This window comes from Myzus persicae, unplaced genomic scaffold (assembly GCF_001856785.1).
Source record: "Myzus persicae strain clone G006 unplaced genomic scaffold, MPER_G0061.0, whole genome shotgun sequence".
NCBI classification, from domain to species: domain Eukaryota; kingdom Metazoa; phylum Arthropoda; class Insecta; order Hemiptera; family Aphididae; genus Myzus; species Myzus persicae.
Window position 1 is genome coordinate 73,344 of NW_019103857.1, and position 23,022 is coordinate 96,365.

Consider the following 23,022-nt stretch of genomic DNA (forward strand, 5'->3'; position numbering starts at 1 on the left):
GTACAACTCCGCACTTCGTTATTTTTTTAAGTCATCACGATAAATGGGGGAATTGAAAATAATATGTAGACAAATATGTTGAAATGCATAAATGTTAGTTGTGTATGTATGTATAATAGTTGTTGTAGTGTACATGTAAAATAAAAATAATGCCTGAAACTTACTGTGAAATTGTCCTAATTTTGTATACTTTTTTCCGTAAGAAGTTACTTTACGTAAGAAGTTGTGGATGGGGCTTAAGCTCGTAAAAATTGAATTTGACTTTTGGGTAGAAATTTATTTTTGATAAAGAGAAATCTAGTTTTAAATTTTAAGATCTTAGATATAAAAAGAAAAATATTTTGTTTGTTTTTCCTGCCGTTATTGAAAACTATTTTGAATTTTTTACTTTTGACCCACCAGAATACCAACTGGATTCACTTTCCTACCAGAAAATATACTGTTGAAGTAAATTAAAGCACTTTTACTGACCCAAAAGGTGATAACAGACATAAAAAAAATAAAAAAATAAAAAAAAACACACATCATTATTGTAAAATCAATACATTCATCGCTCCGCTTAGAATCTAAGAATCTAAAATGTTATAATTCAATAATAATAAGGAATATTAAAAATGTTTGAATAATTCACATTGAAAGGTTTCAAGAGGCGCGTGTGGCCGGCAGACCACGTGTTAGAGATCATTGGTTTAAATGTTTAAAGCTGTTGAAAGCGGACTATTTAATTGATTTTTTTCTTTCTTAACTTGTATATTTCAACTAATATTGAATATAAAACTCAAAATGACCAACGAAGGTATATATTGTCATCGCCATAGTCAATTTTATAAATATGCTCCGATGACTTCAACCGAATACATAAATCTTCTATCGAATAATCGTAGTTCATTTGAAATAGAAAATCTTAAGAAAATATTGGTGGTTCAATGCAATAACTTAACAGGTATTAGAAAACGTGTATTTTTTTGTAATTTAAAAAATACTGAAAAAATATTATTAATTTTATTTTCAGCTCAATAAGATGTCAAAATGCCAACCAGTTATACTTTTTTTTTAGTTATAAATAATTTTTATGTATATGATTAATTTGTAAACAACATCTGATGTATTTAATTTTTGGAATTCAGAATAATATTTTTGTATATTTAACATTTTTAATGCATATTTTGCAATTTTTTCGTGCATATTTGCATTCGAAAACACGGACCTATGATTTACATAATATTGTAATGCATTGTCACTGGTGCAATCGTATTACAGAAGTATATTCCAGCTGCACGTGTGATCGATACAATAGCACTGTCACTTGTACACTTTGTCAATTAAATTCAATGTGTCACGCACTAACGCCGTTGTTAGAACATCATATTGCAGTGATGTACAGCTGTTAAGAAGGTCAAACTGACTATTGGCTGGCCGCTACTCGGTTAGTTCTTGTTAAACGTTCGTAACGCATGCGACCATTTGCAGATGACGAGTAAGTAAATTTATTTCTACTATCTATAGTTATTCTAATAATTTAATAATTCTTATAACGAAAATCTTTACATTTTTTACATATGAAGAGTTGTCTTGATAAGAACTATATCCAACTAATTTGTAGCACTCGGAACAATGTGTTTAGAAAATAAAAATATTTACATGATCTAGTTGATCTACTATTGAAAATATATTTTACCTAATTAATAATATATACACATAAAAAAAATTAAATATAATATGACCAGTTGTATATTGTATTTACAATAATTTCATTAATTATTTGTAAATCATTTAATAAATTAAAAAATATTTTATATGGGAATACATACACGACTTTTTATTTTTACTATCTACAATATTGTTGAGCCAAGCAAGAAACCATACATTTTGAGTTCAATGTCAAATTAATAAAACCGCGAGTAGCAAGTACAGTATTATAAATTAGTCTTATTTAAAGCCAATTTATTAAATAAAACAACCGTAAAAGACCTGACATGGTATCATCTTTCATATTAAGCACTGCAATTAACCAAGAATTTTAACAATTTTTATAAATAATATATTAAATATATTTAACAATTATATATACTAATAATAACAGTTTTAAAATGTTGTCGGAGCAATATTGTCTTATTATAAATGGCTTATAAGAAAAAAATATTTTGGAGAATATTTTTTTAGGTACATGAGTAGGTACATCTACCTATTTAAAACAAACTATGTAATTTCAGAATGGAAGATCGACTATCCGGCACCGACCATACCTGGCTCAAGTATTTTCCAAATGCTATAAAAGCTGTGTTGACGTGTCAGAGTCAGTAAGTATTACATACAAATTTAAATCGTTTTTTTATGAGGATAAAACGCATACATTAATACCTACATGCCATATTATAGTGTATTAAATTCAATTGACTATTTGTTCTTTTAAGTTATTACAGTAATACTTGCGGTATAGCAAGTGTCGATTTTATCTTTTCGTGGTGTGAGTAGGTCACTGTAATCGTTAAATTAAATTTTAATGCAATGATTAACCATTTTATACAAAAAAAATTCTGAACGCAATCGGTCTCACAGCATATGTTATTGAAAATATTTTATTTTCATTTTACTATTAGTATAATATGGGTACCCGGTACCTACCGAATTTGAATTGATTTTTGCAGACAATTTCGCAGTCATTATATTATTATTGGTCGAGGAAATACGATTTACCTTAAAACGGTGAATATTTGTGTGATATAAAAATAAGGAAATAGCTTAAAATTAAAAATACACATTTACATATTTGGAAAATGTTGATCCATATATTCATAGAAAAAAATGAAAAAAATGTTTAAATTTTAAATACCTATATAATTAGTAATGTAAAAATAACAAAAAAATGTATGATAGGTAGTCTATTGTTGAGTCGCATACAAAATCACTAAACATTTACAGAATCAATTAAAAGCTAAATAATGGTTTCTTAAATATGATTTAGTGGCCTTTGATTGGTCCATTAAATATTATTGAATTATTAAATCAATCAATTTTTCATGCAAGCTGGCATAAATATTTTGAAATGTCATTGTACATTGAAAATTATAAATTAAGTTATGAAGTGGATTGTTTTCATGTTTGCGTACGATTAATATATTTTTAATTCAACAAAATAATTAAAATCGTTTTAGATGAAACTGTTATAATAATAATATTATTATTTTTTAACCCAATTTAGTCCGAATTTACACTTCAATTTCTCATAAAAAGTGTACTTACATATTATACTTTTTTTTTAAATTAAATATTTTCATTTTTGATCTACAAATTGTTTTCAAAATTATTGTCATTTTGATGAATCGTGTAAAAAATTGAATTTCAAACGCTTATAAAAATGTATACTTTCGATATTTTTTAATCGAGGTTAACGAATTAAGGGTATATTTAGGATGTAACACTGTATCCTTATATGAGTATTATTAATTAATACCTATACTTATTAACAATGATTAATAACATTTTCAAGCTCTTTAATGCAAAAACATTATTTATTTTAAATAGAAAAAAATGTAAAATTTCTATATAGCACAAAAAGAGTCAACATAGTATTTTGAAAATTACGTTATAAATTTATAATATATCCAGTAAATATTAATATGAATATTTGGGGGGGGGGGGATTTCAAGTCTACTAGATAGTATTCATTTTCGAGTTTCAACCAAAATCAATATCGATTTAGTCAGAAATAGGAACCCGTTTTTCCTGAAAATGTTGAAAAGGACTACTGTACAGAGAATTTTTACTTTTAAAAAGAGACTACCTAAAAGTGGTAAATCAAAGCATTTTTACTGTTCTAAATAGTGAAGAAAAAAAATTGTTAAAAAACTTCATTGTAAGATTAATACTTTCCTTGTTGCATTCAGAAATCTAAAACTAATTAACTGGTAAAGTATAAGTGATTCCCAAAATAATGTTTTTTAATAATATGAAGTCATTACAAAAATACATTTTAAAATTGTTTTGAACCTAGTGAACAATTCACAGAACTCTTAGTTTAAGTTGCTAAAAATTCAATATAAGTTTTCTCGAAAGTTTTTCTTAAAAAAATCTAAAAATATTAAAATTGTAAATGCATACATTTTTTATACACATTTGAAGTTCAAAATTTGATGGAATTTTATATTTTAACGAAAAATTACAACTGTTCATTAATGGTTTTAGTTATTTTGTTGTACTTACTAACTCCAAAAAATCGTAGAGACTTGAAACTTATTGCTTTTGTTTAAAATATAATTTGAAAATGTAGGTCGGGCACGATGCAAAAGACTCGATGGCAGCCAGTTGCCCACCCCTGCTATAGACTATGAAATGTTAAAAATATTTAAGCTACTTTTAATTTATATGCCACAAACCTTTATATAGGTACACCGTTCTATTCTACATTGAAATTGACGAATAAGTTAACAACCCTAATATATTTCAAATTTGTATATAGTATTTTAATAATTATTTAGTTTATTAAAATAAATGATATATTATATAGGTCATCATCTAGGAACCTACGTGATGACGTGATGTTTTTGGCAATTCTTAGTTCTACCAAACCATATATCCCTAATCACAAGGTGATTTTTATTTATCATGAACCACTTATTATTTTAAAAAGTACTATTTAAAGTATTTTTTAATGTATTTATATTGTTTCAAGTCATTACAAAACAACATGATTTTAAATAAAAAATAATTGAAATAATTTGATACTTTTTATCCTTATATAATATATTATATATATTTTTAAGTTTTTCACTTTTTTGAATGACAACATACAATTTAAATTTAATCTTCGAAAGCAGAATATATTTCTTAGTATTTCGGTACAAAAAAAAAAAATCAAATTACGATAAATTATGTAATATACTAATGTAAGCTCATATTAACTTAAGTTAACACTTATATCTCATAACTCATAAGCTACTCTTTGTAAATTCGATTTCTACTAATCGAATTACTTAAAAAATTTATCAGCTTTCAAATATTAAATTAAAATTGTATGTTGTCATTTAAAAAAAGTTAAAGTCAATACATTTTTGTTTTGTTTTATAACACGTTGTTTTGTAATGACTTGAAACCATGATACCATGTACAAAAAATAATTTTTCAACCTAACCTAACGTTAATACATTTTGAAATAATGAGTGGTTCATGATAAAAGAATCAAATTGTTTGCCTACTTATTGTTATTTGTTATATTTTGTGGTTACCTTTGGGCATTGATTTTATGATTTTGAATGTTTGAATGTGATATTTTGGACTATAAATTCAGAATTTACGTTACAAATTTGATTGAGTAGATATTTTTTTGGGGGGGAAGGGATTCACCTATAGAAATATCACTATCAATAGTTAACTTTGAATCTGAAAATGATTTATTTCTTAAATAGTATTAATATAAACATTATTTAATTTATAATAGGAATATTATGAAGACAACTCAAGATATTGCATATGTCATCTGTTACTTTAAACCTGACATCACACAATACCAGCAAATGCTGATATTATGTTGGGTGAAGACCAAGAATATGTTTTTCTATGAGATTGCATCGATGACTTCAATTTTTTTATGGCTGATAAAATACAGTTGGTGGTTGGCGAGATTTGCGATAGAAAAATGTAATATTGCATTAAATACTTATGATCAAAAATCGAATTGGGCTGATTCAGAAGTCGATGGTCCTAAAAGATGTGAAGTTAAATGTGAGGTACTATACGACCCGGGACACGAATCAACTTGCATGGACGTAGTTTTTATACATGGACTTAGGGGTGACAAACTTAAGACTTGGAAACAAGGTGTGTGGAAACAAGTGGATCAGAAACCTGAGCCTGTGGTCGTCAGAAATTCCGGTTTATCGAAAATAAATCAATTTGAAAGATTGGCTATCGGAAACGAGATCAAAGAGTTTACTAATTGTTGGCCCAGAGATTGGTTGCCACTGGATTGTCCATATGTCCGAGTTATAACCATTAGCTACAGTACCGACCCTTATTTATGGAGACCTATATGGTTAAGCAAACCAGTTAGGTAAGTCATTTTTAATACAATAACATATACAAAAAAAATGCTTCCTTCTTTAACCTTGATAATACCTGGTTTCTGGAAGAAAATGGGAGTAGTTAGTTTTACCGTTCAAAAGTAAAAATAAATTCACAGTATTTTTAAAAATAATCCGAAATATTAAAACTCTAAGACAAAATTAGTTTTCAGCAAAATTTTTCAATTTTCTGTCAATTCAACAAGTATGGGTATAACTGTATAAGTATTTTATAAAATGTTGATTTTCTAGACTATTATTACTTACCATAGTTTTTAAAATAATTTGCTTATTTGTGTACTATTTATGGTCATAATGATATTTTTGTCTATTTTTTAGGTATACCTAACTATAATTTATTATTTTTCTGAATACTTACGATTAACTAAATATAATAATATGTTATCTTAATATTTATGTTTCTTTTTGTATCCCATTTAAAAAATGTTATTTATTTTTACACCAATTTGAATGAATATTAATTGCCTAGTGGTCACTTTTTTTAAACTTTAATAGAAGCATATACTCCATATAATAATAATAATAATAATAATAATTTATTAACGGAAATAAATTCCAATTACAAAAATATTGTAGTGACAGTTTGTGTTAAGTGTACATAATATTGGTTGCAACTTAAAAGTAATGTGAATACAAATAACATAAAACAGAACAAAATAGAGAAAATATAACAAAACAAAAAAGAAAGAAAGTATAATTATATGTATTATGTATACAAATATTAAATATGAAATAACGATTTAAACTTAAAGATATTATGTAAAAGCAACATAATATGAATAAATAATTATATTGTGAGTATAGTGGTTATAAATTTAGGTAGAAGAAATATCCAATTATATATTAGGTGCTAGTTGATCCCGCACTCCGTTGTCCTTTAAAAATGATAACTCCATATTATGAGACTAGCTTGTGATAATGTGAGCAGTATATTAACATATTTTCATTAATTTTCCGATTAAATCGACTGTGAATAATAATCTTACGTTTAAATTTTATAATAGGAGATTCACTCTAATATCAAAACTAACAGCACACTATTGAAACTTGTGAACGAAAATGCAATGATATGTCGTAGGTATCTACGTGCATAAGACAACACGTGAGGGTGTGACGTCATCTTAATGTTTAATAACAATGTTAATTTAACACGGCACCTTGTGTAGGCTATTCGGGTGCATAAGTGCACGACTATCGTCTAATTTCCTGGTTGTTAAAATTCAAATTATAGCAAATTTAGCCTGCAATATTATGTAGGTATAGTATGTATGATATAATTATATATTTAAACACATTGTACATATCTAATCGTATCGTGTATAAATGCAAATCATAAATTTAATATGGCTTTGGATAGGTACCTACTTTTTATTTTGTAAATCGTAGTGATAATATTAATATTACACTATTTTTTTTACGATCATCATTTTGAAACACTAAACAGTGAAAACTATATGGGAAAAAAAAATCTTAAGGACAGTGGAGAAGGGCAGCATAATATGACATTTGGTGATAACACACCCCCGCCAACAGGTAGCATCAATTTAAGAAGCCAGAGTTCGAATTTTCTTTAAAATAACTGTGTAAATAATATGCACAAGTCAGTGTGATGTTTTGTTGCTTTTTCCAGATAGAGTGACATTATAGTTTCCACATTTTTAATAAATACAGATCAGGAGCCAGAATAATTTATAATATAATATTCATAATATAATATTTACATTATTTACAAACGATATTAGCATGTTGCATGATTAATGTACTTATCCCCATTGTTAATACTTAACAATCAGATGAGTGAACACTAACGAGTACTTATTGGGGTATTTACAATTTACATAGATATAGGTAGTCAATTACACTAGTTGTGAGTGTGGTCCACGTTCATACAAACATTATAATATTTATTATTTATTGTGTAGGCCATAAGGCATATGCGTTGTGTTAAGGGGAGAGGGATTGTTATTAAAATTTGTATCTAAAATAGTGGTGGTCAAATGATTTTGTCATGGTTAGGGATATGGCTGATTTTTTAACATGCACTATTTAATTATTAAACATAATTAACTCATATGGTTACCTATCCCTCATCAGTGGGGCTGTGAATTTAATGCACTAAAAAACCTTAAAAAATGCATTAAAAAATGTCAAAAAAATGCACTTAAAATGCCAAAAATGATGTTATAAAATTCATTTTAAATGGTTTTTACCTAGCTGATACCTACATGATAGAATGTTGTCTTATGTTCAAATTAATAATTAACTACAATCACGATCCATGAGACACGAACAGTTTGTTTAACTAATTGTGATAATAATAAATTAGAGGTGTATGATTACCATATTCCGTCAAAAAATACATAGGTATATAGGTACCTATATTATAAAAATCTAAAAATAGCATTTATAGTCACTTGTATTTTCTATAACTTTACCTGTGTATATCAATGCGGATGGCCACTTCACACGGACCCGCTGTTGGAAATATTGTAAATTTTATTTTTTTTTAATTAATTAAATTAATTAAATTTTCTTCTTCTAATATTTTTTTAAATCCAAATTAAACATCACTTGTACTTAAAGTAAAAAAATGACTTTACAGATCATACAAATGCTATATTAAAAAATAAAAATATACTATAACTAGAGAGGGAACGACCCGATGAAAATTGATTTGTTCTAGACATCTTCACTGGACATCTAGTTATAGTGTTTCCACAGAGACCTCAGGGCTAACACCAATAATATCGAGTGGGTATAATATATTAATATTTTGAACTGGTAATGACACCAACAATCGAATTAATTGACTAAAATGACGAGCCTGATTAGTTGTATGAATATTTGAATTTGTGTATATTCTTTGATGGAAATCCCCGATTTCTTTCCCCCTTCTATTTTTTTTTTTGAAACGTAAAGCTGAGAACGCAACATTTACTAGTAAAGTAGTAAATTGTCAGTGTTTCTGATGCACTGGTAGGTGACAGTTAATTTTGTGGAAACTCTCTTTCTTTCATCCAACATCCACTGAGTTTCCCTTCTAATTTTTTTCCAACTCAAGCACTGAATATTAGGTGTATTACCTTTACCTACATTATATACACCAGTATATAGGTATTAGATTAATAATTATAGTTATTCAAATAGTTGTATTTTATACAGAACAACCATGAAAGATAGAGGATTGGAGATGATATCACTTCTAAGAAATGTACATGTCGGACAGCATCCCATTACATGGGTCGGTCATTCTAAAGGGGGATTGTTCATAAAACAAATATTAGTTCACGGTATTAATTTTATTTGTTCAGCATTAGTTGGGTGAATCTTTGATTATTGTTTTTCAATATTATTGTTACAGCCAATGAAAACCAGCAAACTCACAAAATCATAACAAATACCAGAGGAATATTATTTTATAGTGTTCCACATAACGGATCTCCTTTGGCCAATATAAAACTACCACTGTTTCAACGATCAATTGAATTACAAGAGTTAGTAAACGGTATAGTACCTACATGATTGTACTAACTTTGGAGGAATGATTAATAATGGTTTTAATTTTTGCTACAGATACACAAGATATACAAAAGCTTCAGAAAACATTTCATGAAATGATGAACGTTAATAGACAAATACAAGTGAAGAGTTTTATTGAAACCAAATTGACACTCATGAAACTTATTTATTTAAGAATTGTTTCTATACAGTCTGCAGGTACATCTTTTTTTTATTTTTTTTTATTTTTAAATGCGATCTACGATCTATACCACATGGCACAATAAGTAGATGTGAATGAGATTAGTTATATATACAGATAATTAAAAAAAATACATCATATTCTTAATAATATTTGTACATAATGCTTGAAAAATTTTGAGGAAAGCAGCCACCCATTAGTAACACTTTAATTTGCCTTAAATTTTTTAAATTTATTTATTTTTTTTATATTTTCAGTTTTTCAATTAAAATTAATATTAATATTAGGTAACAACAGGTACATCTGCATAGTTTAAATGTTGTATAATATGATTGGTTTATTCGTCTATAGAATTAATAGTTATATGTAGCTATAAAGGTAATTATACACAGAGTGATTTACCAAGCATGCTCACTCCCTTCTTTTTCTTCAACAATGCAGTTATTCAAAATCTAATTTTAATTTTATAGGTATACTTTAAGACTACCATATTTTCAAATTATTGACATTTTTTGTACTACTTAAAGAGGGTCCAGTAGAGAAAAACTTCTGTTTTTCAAACAAGAACACGTTCTATTCAACTATAAATTATACAGTAGATAATTTTTCTGAAATTTATGACATATCAAAATCAAAATTTGTACAAGTAGTTTTTGAGTTGTTTAACTTTGTGCTCTAAGGATAAAAGGTCCACATAATAATGAGTTTATAAGATATTTGGGCCATGGTGATTTGAAAATTGCAGCTATAAATATTAATTTATCAATATTAATAATTTGTAAAAATGGTATAATAAGAACAACATCCAATTTCACATCTATTTTATAATTATGCTGAACCAGTTTTAAGAACTATTATCCTTAATACAAACATTTTAGTAACTAGAGTTAGGATGTTGATGTCCTAAAAAACAACAAAAAAATTACCTTAAAAATAATCTAAAAAACTAATTAACTAAGTGAAAAAAATGTATTCATCAATAATAATTTTTATTAGAGATATGGGTGTGATAATGGGTATAATAGTAATTTAAAATATGAATTATAAATTATAATATTAATAAACTATAGTATACATTAACATTTTAAGCATTATATCAAATTATTAAAAAAAATTAAACTTGGATTTAACAATTGCTCTAATCTAAAATTTGAGAATTATGCCCAGCATTGTACAAACACTACAAAAAATGACCTAAAAGATGAAAAAATGAGTTAAAAATGTTGAAAAATGGAAAATATTGAAAAACAAAAAAATGCAAAATAAAATTAGAATATTCTGCACCAAGGGAACATATAACAAATTTTTAGCTAGGATAGCATTGTATAGGAACAAAAGGAAAAAATGCAAAAGTAATCAGCATCCTAACTAGTAATAACTAATAAACTACTCAATCAAATTTTGAATGTGGAACATCAACATTTTCAAAAATATTATTCACCAATTAATTTACATTAAAAAAGAGGGTTCTCATTTGAAAAACAGAAGTTTGTATCACCACAGAACATTTCTTTTAGTAGTACAAAAAAATTCCAAAAATCAGAATAAAATCATTCTTACAGGAAATGCTGGGGGTGAGCATGATAAGTGAATTACCCTGTATTTAAAAATTGTAATTACCTAGGTACTAAAATTATTTATTTATTACTCAACCATAGAATAGAAAATCTTACAATATACCTAGTGTCTTCACAACTCAAATATTTATAAGTTTTTACTCTTTAGGTATACATTCCATTTTTATTTAACTAATATATTGTAATGGACATTGTATACTCATAGCAGGTGTATAATGGTTAAGGGATACAGCCTCCCTCCACATAAAAATTCACCACATTACACTTATGATTATACTATTATACTTTTATTATAGATACTGCCTATTGGGTAGTCGAATAAAACAACATAAAAATAAATATGATTTTACTAAGGGTCCCAAGATGATCAATATTAGCCACATATGTCATAAACTCCGCGCCACAAAAGAAGGTACCCGTTTCACGCATGCAGGCCGACAGCAGTGAGCGTTACTAGGTTCCATTTTCTCCACTTTGCCCCTTAAATGCGTGAATTCATGCACAATTTGGTCAAGACAAGGGTTACTTCTCTCGTGGCGTAGAGTATATATGGTTTTTTCACAGCACTTACTCATGGAAATAATTATACAAGGTAATTTAATGTGATACATTTTTTTTAGTAATTTATTATATTTTTTGTGATTTTAAAAATAAAAATTTTTTTGAACTTGTATCACAATGTTAAAAGAAATTATTCATTTTTGTAAATAGCAGCTTATATTTGAAAAACTCTAATCTAAACATTTGAATTTTGGTCTGAAAATGTAATATTGTAAAATAAGTAGGCCTTATTTTTTTTTTTATAAGCATTTTAACTTAGTTCCCTCATTTAACTGTAGTGTTCTATTCCCCTAAAATTAAAATTCAAGCTTAAAAATAATCAACGATTGGTTCAATAATCAGGATTTCGCGACAGTCCATTTACCTATTGATGGTTCAGATTTACAAATAATAGTTAGTGTATAGACAACAACAAAATTGCCTCAAAAAATTAATGTAGTCCATTTAATGGAACACTGAATATTTTTATTTACAGAATACAATAAGTTATGTACTGAACAAATTATAAAAACATAATATTTGTTTTAAGATAGAATCAAAATCATTCTATAATATAGGACCTATGAGGCGTGCCTAGAAGTTTCCAAAAGCCCTTCCCCCTAACCCCTAACTGGGCATACCATTGATTATGGTACATATTATTGTATAATCAAATATTCACTTTTATTTTTTTATTTTATTAAGATCCAGGATTTGGAGATTTATATGGTGTTCCATTGGATCATCGAAATATTTGTAAACCAAAAAATCGGTAAGAACTACAACAAACTTAGTTATTAAAATGTATAATATAAAGTATAAAACACATAAGCATTGATTATAAAATTTATAATCAATGATATAAGTAATTTAAGATTGTTTTAATCATCTACCGTTTTTGTAAATACTTAACAAATACTCTTAAAGTAATACATATTGCAGGAATTGTTTTCTTTATCAAGAGCTGGTTAATATGATACAATCATTAAAGCAATCAACAATCGAAGAAGCGGTATAAAGGTTGTTATAAATAGTGTATATTACACATACAAAAAGTAAACAAGAGATCATTATATGTCACAAATACCAATATATCAGAATATAAATAAATAATAAATTATTATTAACAATGTTTTTAATATAAAATAAAACCGTTAGTTCAAAATAATACGTTAATATTTTATGGACAGTTACAAACAATACAATATAATTACAAATTATTTATAATAATTGGAATTTTGGCTAATCACTATTCCAATTAACTACTGTATGCAGCAACTGTTTTTATCACAGCAAATGTTTTTTGATAAACAAATGACAATCTGTAAAAACAACGAGACTTAATCATTATATTAATTAAAAACATTTATTTGATTATGTTCTGTTCACACAATTTATGAAAGTACTTTATAGAAAGAAAAATAAATATATATATTTTAAAGACTGCCACTAACCATTAATTTCTGTTTTAACCCATAGACGCAATTAGGGGGACTTGTCCTCCAGTTTTTTAATTATATTTTAGTTTAAAATATAAATCATGGAGATCTGTAATGCTGATACAATTCTAGCCCCCCAGAAAAATGTCCCTTATTCCGCCTATGTTTTAAGCAACTGTTTAAGCTACTTTATGTAAAACGACTAATGACTATACAAAAACTATTGGGTGTTAGTTATATATAAATGAATTTTAACTAAGTACAAATAAATTATAATTACAAACAATATTTTATACTTACTTAGAGTCGGCTTTGCAGATAGACATATGGTTTAATGGCAATTCGTAAAGCTCACCCACCGATGGATCTAAATAAAAAATGTTTTACATTGTGTATAAAATAACACTAAACAATGTTTAATTTAGATGTGAATGTATTATTTGGTAAATACATATTTATATACATATTATGCTCCATTAAATGACAATGTTTATGAACAACACTTATTTTGATTTGTGACTTGTGAGTGATATTATACAATTACATAACACAGATATGATTAAATAACTATATTAACTATATTAACTATATACCTATATTTAATTCATAAAATTCAAAAAATGCTATTCATTTTTTATTTTGTATTAATGATTGTGTAATAAATAGGATTTAACTAATTGCAAATTTGTTTGTGATACATAGGAAGATGGCAGATTACTTTACAGTTAAGTTACAAAAACGTTATATCCTAAAAGTAATTTAATACCAAACATTTTTAGTCCACATTTTTGCATTAATCATTTATTTTAATAATTTTCAAGCAATTTATTGCTGACTAATGTGGAAATCTTTATCAGATGCAAAAACAAAAATTGGATAGACAGATGGCATTGTAGATATCTAGTTAATTTTGAGTTGGGTCCATAAAACAATGATTAAAACTTGTTCCACAATATACTCTATAAATTGACAAAAGACTATGGAATAAGTGTATCCAGGAGCAACCAGTCACAAAAAAAAAATTAATTAATAAATAGCTTTTTAAACATATTATAGCTATAATGTTTTAAAATATATTTAACGCATCATAAGTCTCGAAGAAATCTTTGGACTAAAAAATAACACATAAAGGCTTGTCATATGAATGAATATTAATAATATAATAATCAATATTCAATATTCAATAAAAAGATTTAGGTACTTATGATATTCCAAATGATACAAGGAATGTGTTTGGTTTATAAATGTATGCTTTTAAATATTCTTTATTATATATTTTTATAAATAACACTCTTAGAGTCATGTAATGGAAAACTGAATTAAATTAGTACTTCTAGTCTAAGTTGAAGAGGTTCATTTTTTAATTTCTAAGCAGTTGCTTTAGGTATAAAAAAAACCTTGTCACAGTAACACAAAGTGAAAAAGAATTATAAAATTAATAATTATATAAATATAAAGATATGAATGATGTTCTAAATTTGTTTAAGTTGATGATTTATCATAATTTAAAATGTAATACCACTGAACACCAGGATACTATAACAAAGGTAAGTAAAGCGAGATGAGTTTTTAACAACAGCTTGCACTATTTCATATGTGTTTTTTTAATTATACATTATTTGTAACTTTTATTAATTTGTCCTAACCTTAGGAGTTGGAGAATATTTGCTTTCAAGTAATCCTTTCACTGCTCTAGACGTACTATTACATCCTTATATTTTATGATATTATCATTTGACAGTAACTGTACAGATTTAGGGAACGCTTGCTTGTATTATTTTAAACTTGAATAATTAGATCATAAAATATACTCTGCCTAACCAGAAAACATGCCACATGAAAACAAAAACTAGTAGTCTCTGCGCATCTCATACAAAATGTTTGATAGGTAGTGACATGTGGTGCCGTTTAATGTCAACAGCAGTCGATAACATTTGCCTGGTACACTACAGTTGGTTGTTGTCATGGAGGGGTTACGACAGCCCAGTCAGTTGACAAACCTCGTATTATATGAGCAGATCTGGAATATTTTCTTGTAAGACAGAGTATAGATCTCAAATTAATTTTAAAAAAGTATGTTATGTAAGCATACCACAGGTTGCAGAGTATAAAATAAATTAAAATAGTGTAGCAGTGAAAAGGTTAAATTAAACTACACTCATTTTTCAGTTGTCTAATATCTAGATAATATCTATAAATTATTAATTTATTTCTATGGGAATATTTTGTTAGTTGTTAAATTGTATATATTTAATATAATTATAAAACAATTGAAGCTTACCAGCTGCATCTTTAGGTACGCATAGTATAGGTACTTTCAAAGCAGTGAACTCTGTTGGAAGGCTTTCAGCAAAAGTAACAATCTTCATTGGGTTATCTTTTAAACATTCTAGGAAATCATTATGAAGGGATACTAACTTAGGTGAATCTGTAAAAAAAAAATGAATTAACATAATATGATATCAAAATTGACTAACAAAAGTCAAAATACCAGTTCTTAGTTCATCCACTTCTACTGATGGCCATAAAAAGAATCGATACGCGCTGTTTAAAGTAGCTAATGGTGACCCATGATGTGGTGTACTAAAAAAGAATACAGATCTTGTCTTCTCAAAAAGTTTTCTCACATTTGGATCATTACTTTTACTAGCTAAAATAGTTATTTTTTTAAATTTAATTTGCGTTCATATATTTTTACAAGTAGACATTTTACCTGCAACCAACATATTTTTTACCAAGAGTCCACCCATGGAATGAGCCAAAAAAATTATTGGCCGGTCACCAATACCAATAGCTAGTAATTGATGCATCAATTTGTCTGTGCGCCCTTCGAGTGTACGATGACTAAAAACACACATAATTTTTAAATAGTCATCATGAAACAAGTTTGAAAATCATACTTTTTTTGTTTTAAAGGACAAGATGGCAACCATTCAGATAATGTTGTACTATAATCAACACCAATCACCCGGAGACCTTCTTCATCAGTAGGTAACCAATCGGATGGCCAACATTGACTATAACCTTCATTGAGAGCAGTTTGTCGTACCATAGAATCATTCCTTTTGAGAAACAATTATGTATAATACAATTAAATATCATTGTAAAAATAAAATATTACCCTTGTAGTGAATAAACCCCATTTCCTTTTAAATTTTCTCTATGTGGTATGTCGTTCAAAACAAACTCAAATTCACTTCCAATCAAGTCCCATTCTCTAGCTTTGACTTCTTTGTAACTATCCAAATAGTTTTGCATATCTTCACCAACTGGTCTTTTTAGTGTAGTCGTATTTGATGAGTTATGAGATTCATTCTTATTATTCATATCTATAGTTAAAAAGATACAATTACTTCAGGTGAAAATTAAGATAATTACATTGAACTATAAGTATAAGATAATATATATACACAAAGATGATCAGTGAGTAAGTTGCTAAAAAAAAAAAAAATACTTAATTAAAAAAATTTAATTTACACTTCAAACCATGTAAATGTATATGTTGATTATTTTTATTATTATTATTTTCATATAAAATATGCTTGCGCCTAAAACAATTATCAGGATAAGGAGGTAAACTATTAATAAGTGTCTATAAAAAAATATGTAAGGGACTTTCAACCAGATAAGTCAACTAAAGAAATCAATATTAAAGCCCATTTACTGTTTACAAGATTATTCAGACAGCATTTTACGAACAGCAGATCTAGTAATAACTGGTGATAATATATTATAATATATTTACCAAAAAGGCCAAGAGGTTCATTAATATGTAGATCTTTTTCACGCCATGAAAAGCTGACACCACCTAATAAGCCATGTACAAGAACTACATCAATTTTAGCATCTTGGTGGTATCTATTTTTTGGGTATAATAATACTGTTTGCTTCCCAAACATATAATTTCCGTTAATTGGATCTTCATCATCCATATTTAATAATGTTCGGTTGGCCCATGACTGAATTCTAAAATTATTGTGATTCTTCCATTCAAACAAAATACTGATCCATCCTAAATCATATATAAATAAGTTGAAATAATTTATAACAATATTATCTGTTAATAATGGATACAAATAAACTAAATAATAAATAGTGCGTAGTTTTGTATTTGTTTTTACTGAGCTGATAATAAAATATCATATTTACTTTGTACATCTATAATAAATATCTATTGAAACAATATTCTTTAGACTATACCGGTTGAAAAAATATCTTGGATGAGATCTCTGTTTAAAGAAGCAACAGACAACAATTTTCCGATTTCTTCTGCTACTTGTTCATCGTGTTTTAAATACTGATATATAGCCATCAAAATTTGCAGACCTCCCAATTTAACCATGGCTGTTTATAATATTATTTTATCAATTTTGAATTCTGATTATTACAATAAATAGGTTTCATTTAAAGTATTTACCAGTAACATTTGTTTCGTTGTTACAATGGTGACGTAAAGCATTTATGCTTAACTGTAATATATTATCATTGTCTATTTGCATACTTGCAAAATCTGGTGGTACGTCTTCTAGGTGATAATAGTCATGCTGTTTATCCTAATAAATATAAATACATATAAGTATTAAGTAAAGTAATATAATATAACTAAAAACAAGTAAAAAGCACAATATGAAATGTTAAATACATGATTTTGCTTACTTTAAATGCATATGCCATAAAGTAAGATAAACATTTGTGTTCATTTAATTCATTTAATTTTATTAACAAATGACGAATTTTGTATAATATTTCCTAAATCAAAATGAATTAATTATTAGGTAATCAAAAAAAATCAAAAAATAATTATTATTATTTATACATCTTTTGTCCAGCTTATATTTCTAGGGGGTAAGAAAAATTTAGGATTAGCATTGGCTGATCGAGCCAAACCAACCAAAGTATGTGCTTCACTCATTTGTGCTAAATGTTGAAAATCTGAATCTAAAAAAAAAAAAAAATTAAAGATAAAAATGCAAAATAAATATTTATTTTACCAGTTTATATTTACTTTTTAGATGAGTCATGGTGGTCAATCGTGAAATTGCTACCCAGGATAATTTAGAATTTTTGTACTTGTTGGTTATTTCCAAAAGTTTCCAAGCCTTTTTATGTTTGAAATCATTCCATTTTTGTAAAAAAAATACAGGAGGGTTTGTTGGCTGTATTATACTGTTACCATCAATAATTTGATACTCATCGAGTTCTATACAAATAATAATATAAGATTCATAACAAGCTAAAAGTAAATTCCAAAATTAAACAAATGCAAGTAAAAAAGTAAAAAAAAGTATTTTTTACATACAATAATATTTGTATACTTCAATATTAAAACTGTTAATTTCATATATTAGGTATAAAAGGTGATATTGAAATGGGTTGAATTGAAATAAATAAATATAAATAATAATAATAATACATACATATATCAGGGGCACTGTTTAAGCACCTCCCAAAATGTTTGAGTTTTTTCATACATCATGTTTATTAAAAAAAAAATTAAAACTAATTTTCAAAAACAACCTCTGATAATGCAATGGTCTTTTGTTATATGAACTGACAGTAATTTTAAAATATTACACTAATGTTTCACAGAAGTTCACAAATTCAAATTCAATGCCTAATTCTTAATTGAAAATCATAAGAAATAGTAATAAAACAATATATTTTACACAAAAATATCATCTGACAATATATGGCATCTACTACAGTCTACAGCAGTACAGCTCAAATGGTATTAAGTGCATAAAGTTTACCAGTGAATGCGGCCCTGTCGACAAATATATATTCTGGTGCCTTGTAGTTCAACAGCATTGGATCTTTTTGTACGCAACGTTCAATGGTCAAAACCGTCTCATGAAACTCGTATGCCAGCCATCCTAGACCGCCGGTTACCACACAATAGGCTATGGACTCGGCAAATAAACGGATCTGTTTGTGATTTTCTGACACACTGTTGGACAGTTTGGCCAGCTTTTCGCGTAACTTACTGAATGGTATCGATCTAAACATGGACAATCCTGTCATGTTCAATAGTTTTCAGCAAACACTTGCAACTGATCAACCGTCGCCATCAATCTGACGTTGTCCAGGGTCTAATGAGTAGGCAGTGTTCTGTGCAGCTTCAAGCTAATGAGTACAACAATAGGTATAACATTTATCATTTATCACCGTCCATTGTGATGTAAACGTTTGAACGAATATGATTCGTCACTCCATGTCGTACGATTTTTAAGAAATAATGTTATTTGCTAATGGTAAACAATTGAATTGCCAATTTTTTTCTTCAGACTATGGTCAACAATCAACAATTTGCACTGATATTGTTGTTTATGTTTATACTTTTATAATATAATTTGATAACACGTCACGGTTAAAGGATAACACAGAATAAAAAGGATAATCTATTATCTATTCTATAATCGTGGTGTGATTAGGTGACTCGTAAAGTTTCTGAATTGTAGAAGAACCTAGTAGCGCTACCACGTAAAGTGTCAGTTGTTCGTACTAATCTATGCATATAAAATCCAAATACCACTTGGTCACTGATCGCTGTAACTCAAAAACTACGCAACGTACGAACTTGAAATTTGGAATAGAGGTTCTTCTCATATTTTCACCGCGCGATTTTCAAAAATGTTGCGTTTTAGTGGAGTAATTAACAATTATAATTATTCATCGCCAATATGTATTGTGCTGCACGCCTGCACGGCACAGGCTCATGGCGGCCAGCGGGTTTCTAGCTACCGGCAACCTATCCTTTTTGTCCATCGTGTGGATAAGAATTGTTCCGTGAAGTTATAGGGATATATTGTAAATATGAAAAAAAATCAAATACACACGGGCGAAGCCGGGTAATTCAGCTAGTATATTTAATATTATCAAGTTTAGCTATTAGGCGTTAACTCTGTTAGTTTAAAAATTAGAGTGAACTAACCTATACAATTTAAAGGTAAGATTATTATCTAGGGGCACCCCATATGCTTTTTATTAAGTTTTAATCTTAAAGTTAGTTATGAGTAGGTATTTTAAAACGGTAAATTGTTTGTGCATCTTAAAATAGTTACTCATCACAGACTTTAAAAATTAAATAATATTATTAAAATAAAAAGCCTATATGAGATGCCCCATAAATAATAATCTCACATTTAGATTTTATTCAACGTTTTAAACTAACGGAGCTAAACGTGTTCTGCTGAATTTAAAATTTGCCATGTTATCAGCTATATACAGGTACGCGTTTGTTAGACGGATGTCTATAACAAATGTCCGTGTAGAGTAGGGGTAATCGTAAGAGCCACATCATTCTGCATATTTTTTTGAACTCTTGTCTCCATCTTACAAACACATAACGTAGCAAATTGTTCCTACGCTCAGCAGATCACGTTTAGCTACGTCAGTTTAAAAATTAGAGTTAATCGACCTATTATAAGACTTGATGGTATAAGAACATTATCTGTGTTCCTATGTTTTTTTTTTTTACGATAGTTCAAATTTGAGTGAGTTATGACTTTATGAGCATATTTTGTAATTTACGCTATTTGTAATTTATGCATAAGGTGCTAAAAAATTTATTGAACTATCGTAAAAAAAACATAACAGGAACACAGATAATACCTAATATTACCATCAAGTTTTATAATCGATCGATTCACTCTAATTTTTAAACTAACGGAATTAAATGTGATCTGCTGAGGATAAATTTGCAATGTTACCTCTTAACTACTCACTTGTAAGGCGGAAACAACAATTAATGTCCGTGTAGGGTCCTCTTAAGAACTATTATTATAATAGTTTGTTTTTAGACATTTTAGTTTACCAAGCGTCATACCCTTTGTATTTCCGCTGTTTAAGAATCGGAACTTACAATTATACTACACAATTGATAATATTTTTTAACTACCTATAATAATTTATTATATAATATTACCTATGAATAAATAAATAATAGCGAGTAGTTACCAATCATAATCATAGAACAATACTATACTTCTACCTATATGTATTTCAAACCAATAAATATTACCAAACTGAACATAATTTAATGTCTCATCACCACGGTGGTTGACTACACTAAAGAGGTTCATTCTATTTTACATTTTTATACCAGGAAGAAGTTCTAGTTTTGGTTAGGTTAGGTTGGTTTAGGTTTCCCCTTGCCTATCACACCGCAGTCCAAAACTATATTCGACATTCGTAAGTAGCGCCGAATGGTGCCGAAGTGTAGAACATTGACTCTACATTTGATACTGTTTAAGGGCCTGCTCACTTTTAAGTCCATTTAAGTAGCCTTTTACGATGGTTGCCATGAGTATATTCTAACTCCTGTCCACAGGGGATTAATTATTGTAGAGATATAAAAATATTATTTATAAGAGCATTTTCTGGACTTGATACAATATTGGGTGTTATTGTGTTATTTATGGACATTACATTTTTTATCTATTGATGTAGAATAAAATATGTTGGATTTAAGTACAAAAGCTTGAAAATGTAATACAATATTTTTCAAAACTTTTTTACTGGAAATTAAAAAAAAAGTTTAGTTTAAAGTCGATAAGTACCTTTTTATTAGCCCACCTTAAACATTATAAACATCATCCGGTATTCAAACATAGTTACAACAATTTATACATTTGTTATTTTGTTAAAATTCGAAAAATATTAATCATAAGAATTTGAAACATTTAAGACATTCTAAACATTTCTAAAATACGGAGATAAGAATTCTCTGTTTAGAGACAGTGAATTTTTAAAAATATTTAGACTAATTCTAAGATTCGCTATTATATAGTAATTTGAAATTATTATTTTCGGACTTTTTTTAATTTTTTATTTCTATGAATGTAGACAAAAATCTGTATATCGAACGACGATCTTTAATCCCAAATAAGTTGTTCAAAATTTAAAAGTATTGAAAATGCATAGGCAAAGTTGTTGTTCATGTATAGACATTACGAGTTCAAAGATCGACAAAATTGAATATTAAAACAAAAAATAACGATTTAACAATAAATTCTATTTTCTGGAACTTGATACTTTTCAACACTGCCTATACGTATATTATTATTTACTACGAGGACACAATGACATTATCTAAATATTTAGATTAATTTTTATTTTTTACCTATTTATCCCACAAACCTATTCATAGATCATTCCGTTTTAGAGTTCTACGGTTTGTCTGTTTTATACCTATATAAAATAAATAAAATAAATAATATTATGAATGATAATATTACATTTATGAATTATGATTATATTATGAAACGATATTATCATAATATGCAATTTGTTGTGAACGAAAATCAGTACAATCTACCTATAGGTATAGGTTAGGTTAGGTTAGGTTAGGTTAGATATATATATCGTATTTCTAAAATAAAAATAAGTTACTAACAGCAATATAAATATATAATAAAGTATCCTTAGAAATAAAGTGTGACTGACCAGTAACCGTTTCCTCCCAGAATCGTTTTTCGTATTCATTGATTTATCATTCAATTCGAATTTAACACATCCATTATAGTGACCTAATCAATGACGATTGACGAGATACACTTAACGTATCGACCCTATATATGTATTAGAGTGACTTACCACATTTTATTTTCATTTAAATTACATTTCGTCATTCGATGTACAAATCAAAATTAATTAAAAATATTCTTATATAATATAATGTAATAAAA

General features: G+C 27.4%; 2 protein-coding genes across 3 annotated transcripts; one reads left to right on the top strand and one right to left on the bottom strand.

Annotated features, from left to right (window-relative positions):
* Nucleotides 1–1,379: 1,379 nt before the first annotated feature.
* LOC111035497 (protein SERAC1) lies at nt 1,380–12,987 on the top strand. Of its 2 annotated transcripts, none has more exons than XM_022317140.1 (8): nt 1,380–1,477; nt 2,214–2,300; nt 5,438–6,049; nt 9,243–9,370; nt 9,442–9,585; nt 9,654–9,797; nt 12,603–12,669; nt 12,840–12,987. In XM_022317140.1, the coding sequence occupies exons 1-8, from the start codon at nt 1,455–1,457 to the stop codon at nt 12,913–12,915; spliced, it is 1,281 nt and encodes a 426-aa protein (XP_022172832.1). In that variant the 5' UTR covers nt 1,380–1,454; the 3' UTR covers nt 12,916–12,987. The 2 variants fall into 2 exon arrangements, with proteins under 2 accessions (XP_022172832.1, XP_022172833.1); XM_022317141.1 differs by lacking the exon at nt 1,380–1,477 and adding an exon at nt 1,824–1,908.
* Nucleotides 12,913–19,693, bottom strand: LOC111035496 (protein SERAC1). Its single transcript, XM_022317139.1, has 14 exons — nt 19,087–19,693; nt 18,342–18,536; nt 18,153–18,274; nt 17,993–18,085; nt 17,754–17,889; nt 17,537–17,680; nt 17,082–17,348; nt 16,458–16,665; nt 16,237–16,398; nt 16,050–16,180; nt 15,828–15,986; nt 15,618–15,764; nt 13,637–13,703; nt 12,913–13,219 (listed from the first exon to the last, which is right to left on the bottom strand). The coding sequence occupies exons 1-14, from the start codon at nt 19,355–19,357 to the stop codon at nt 13,156–13,158; spliced, it is 2,166 nt and encodes a 721-aa protein (XP_022172831.1). The 5' UTR covers nt 19,358–19,693; the 3' UTR covers nt 12,913–13,155.
* Nucleotides 19,694–23,022: the final 3,329 nt, after the last annotated feature.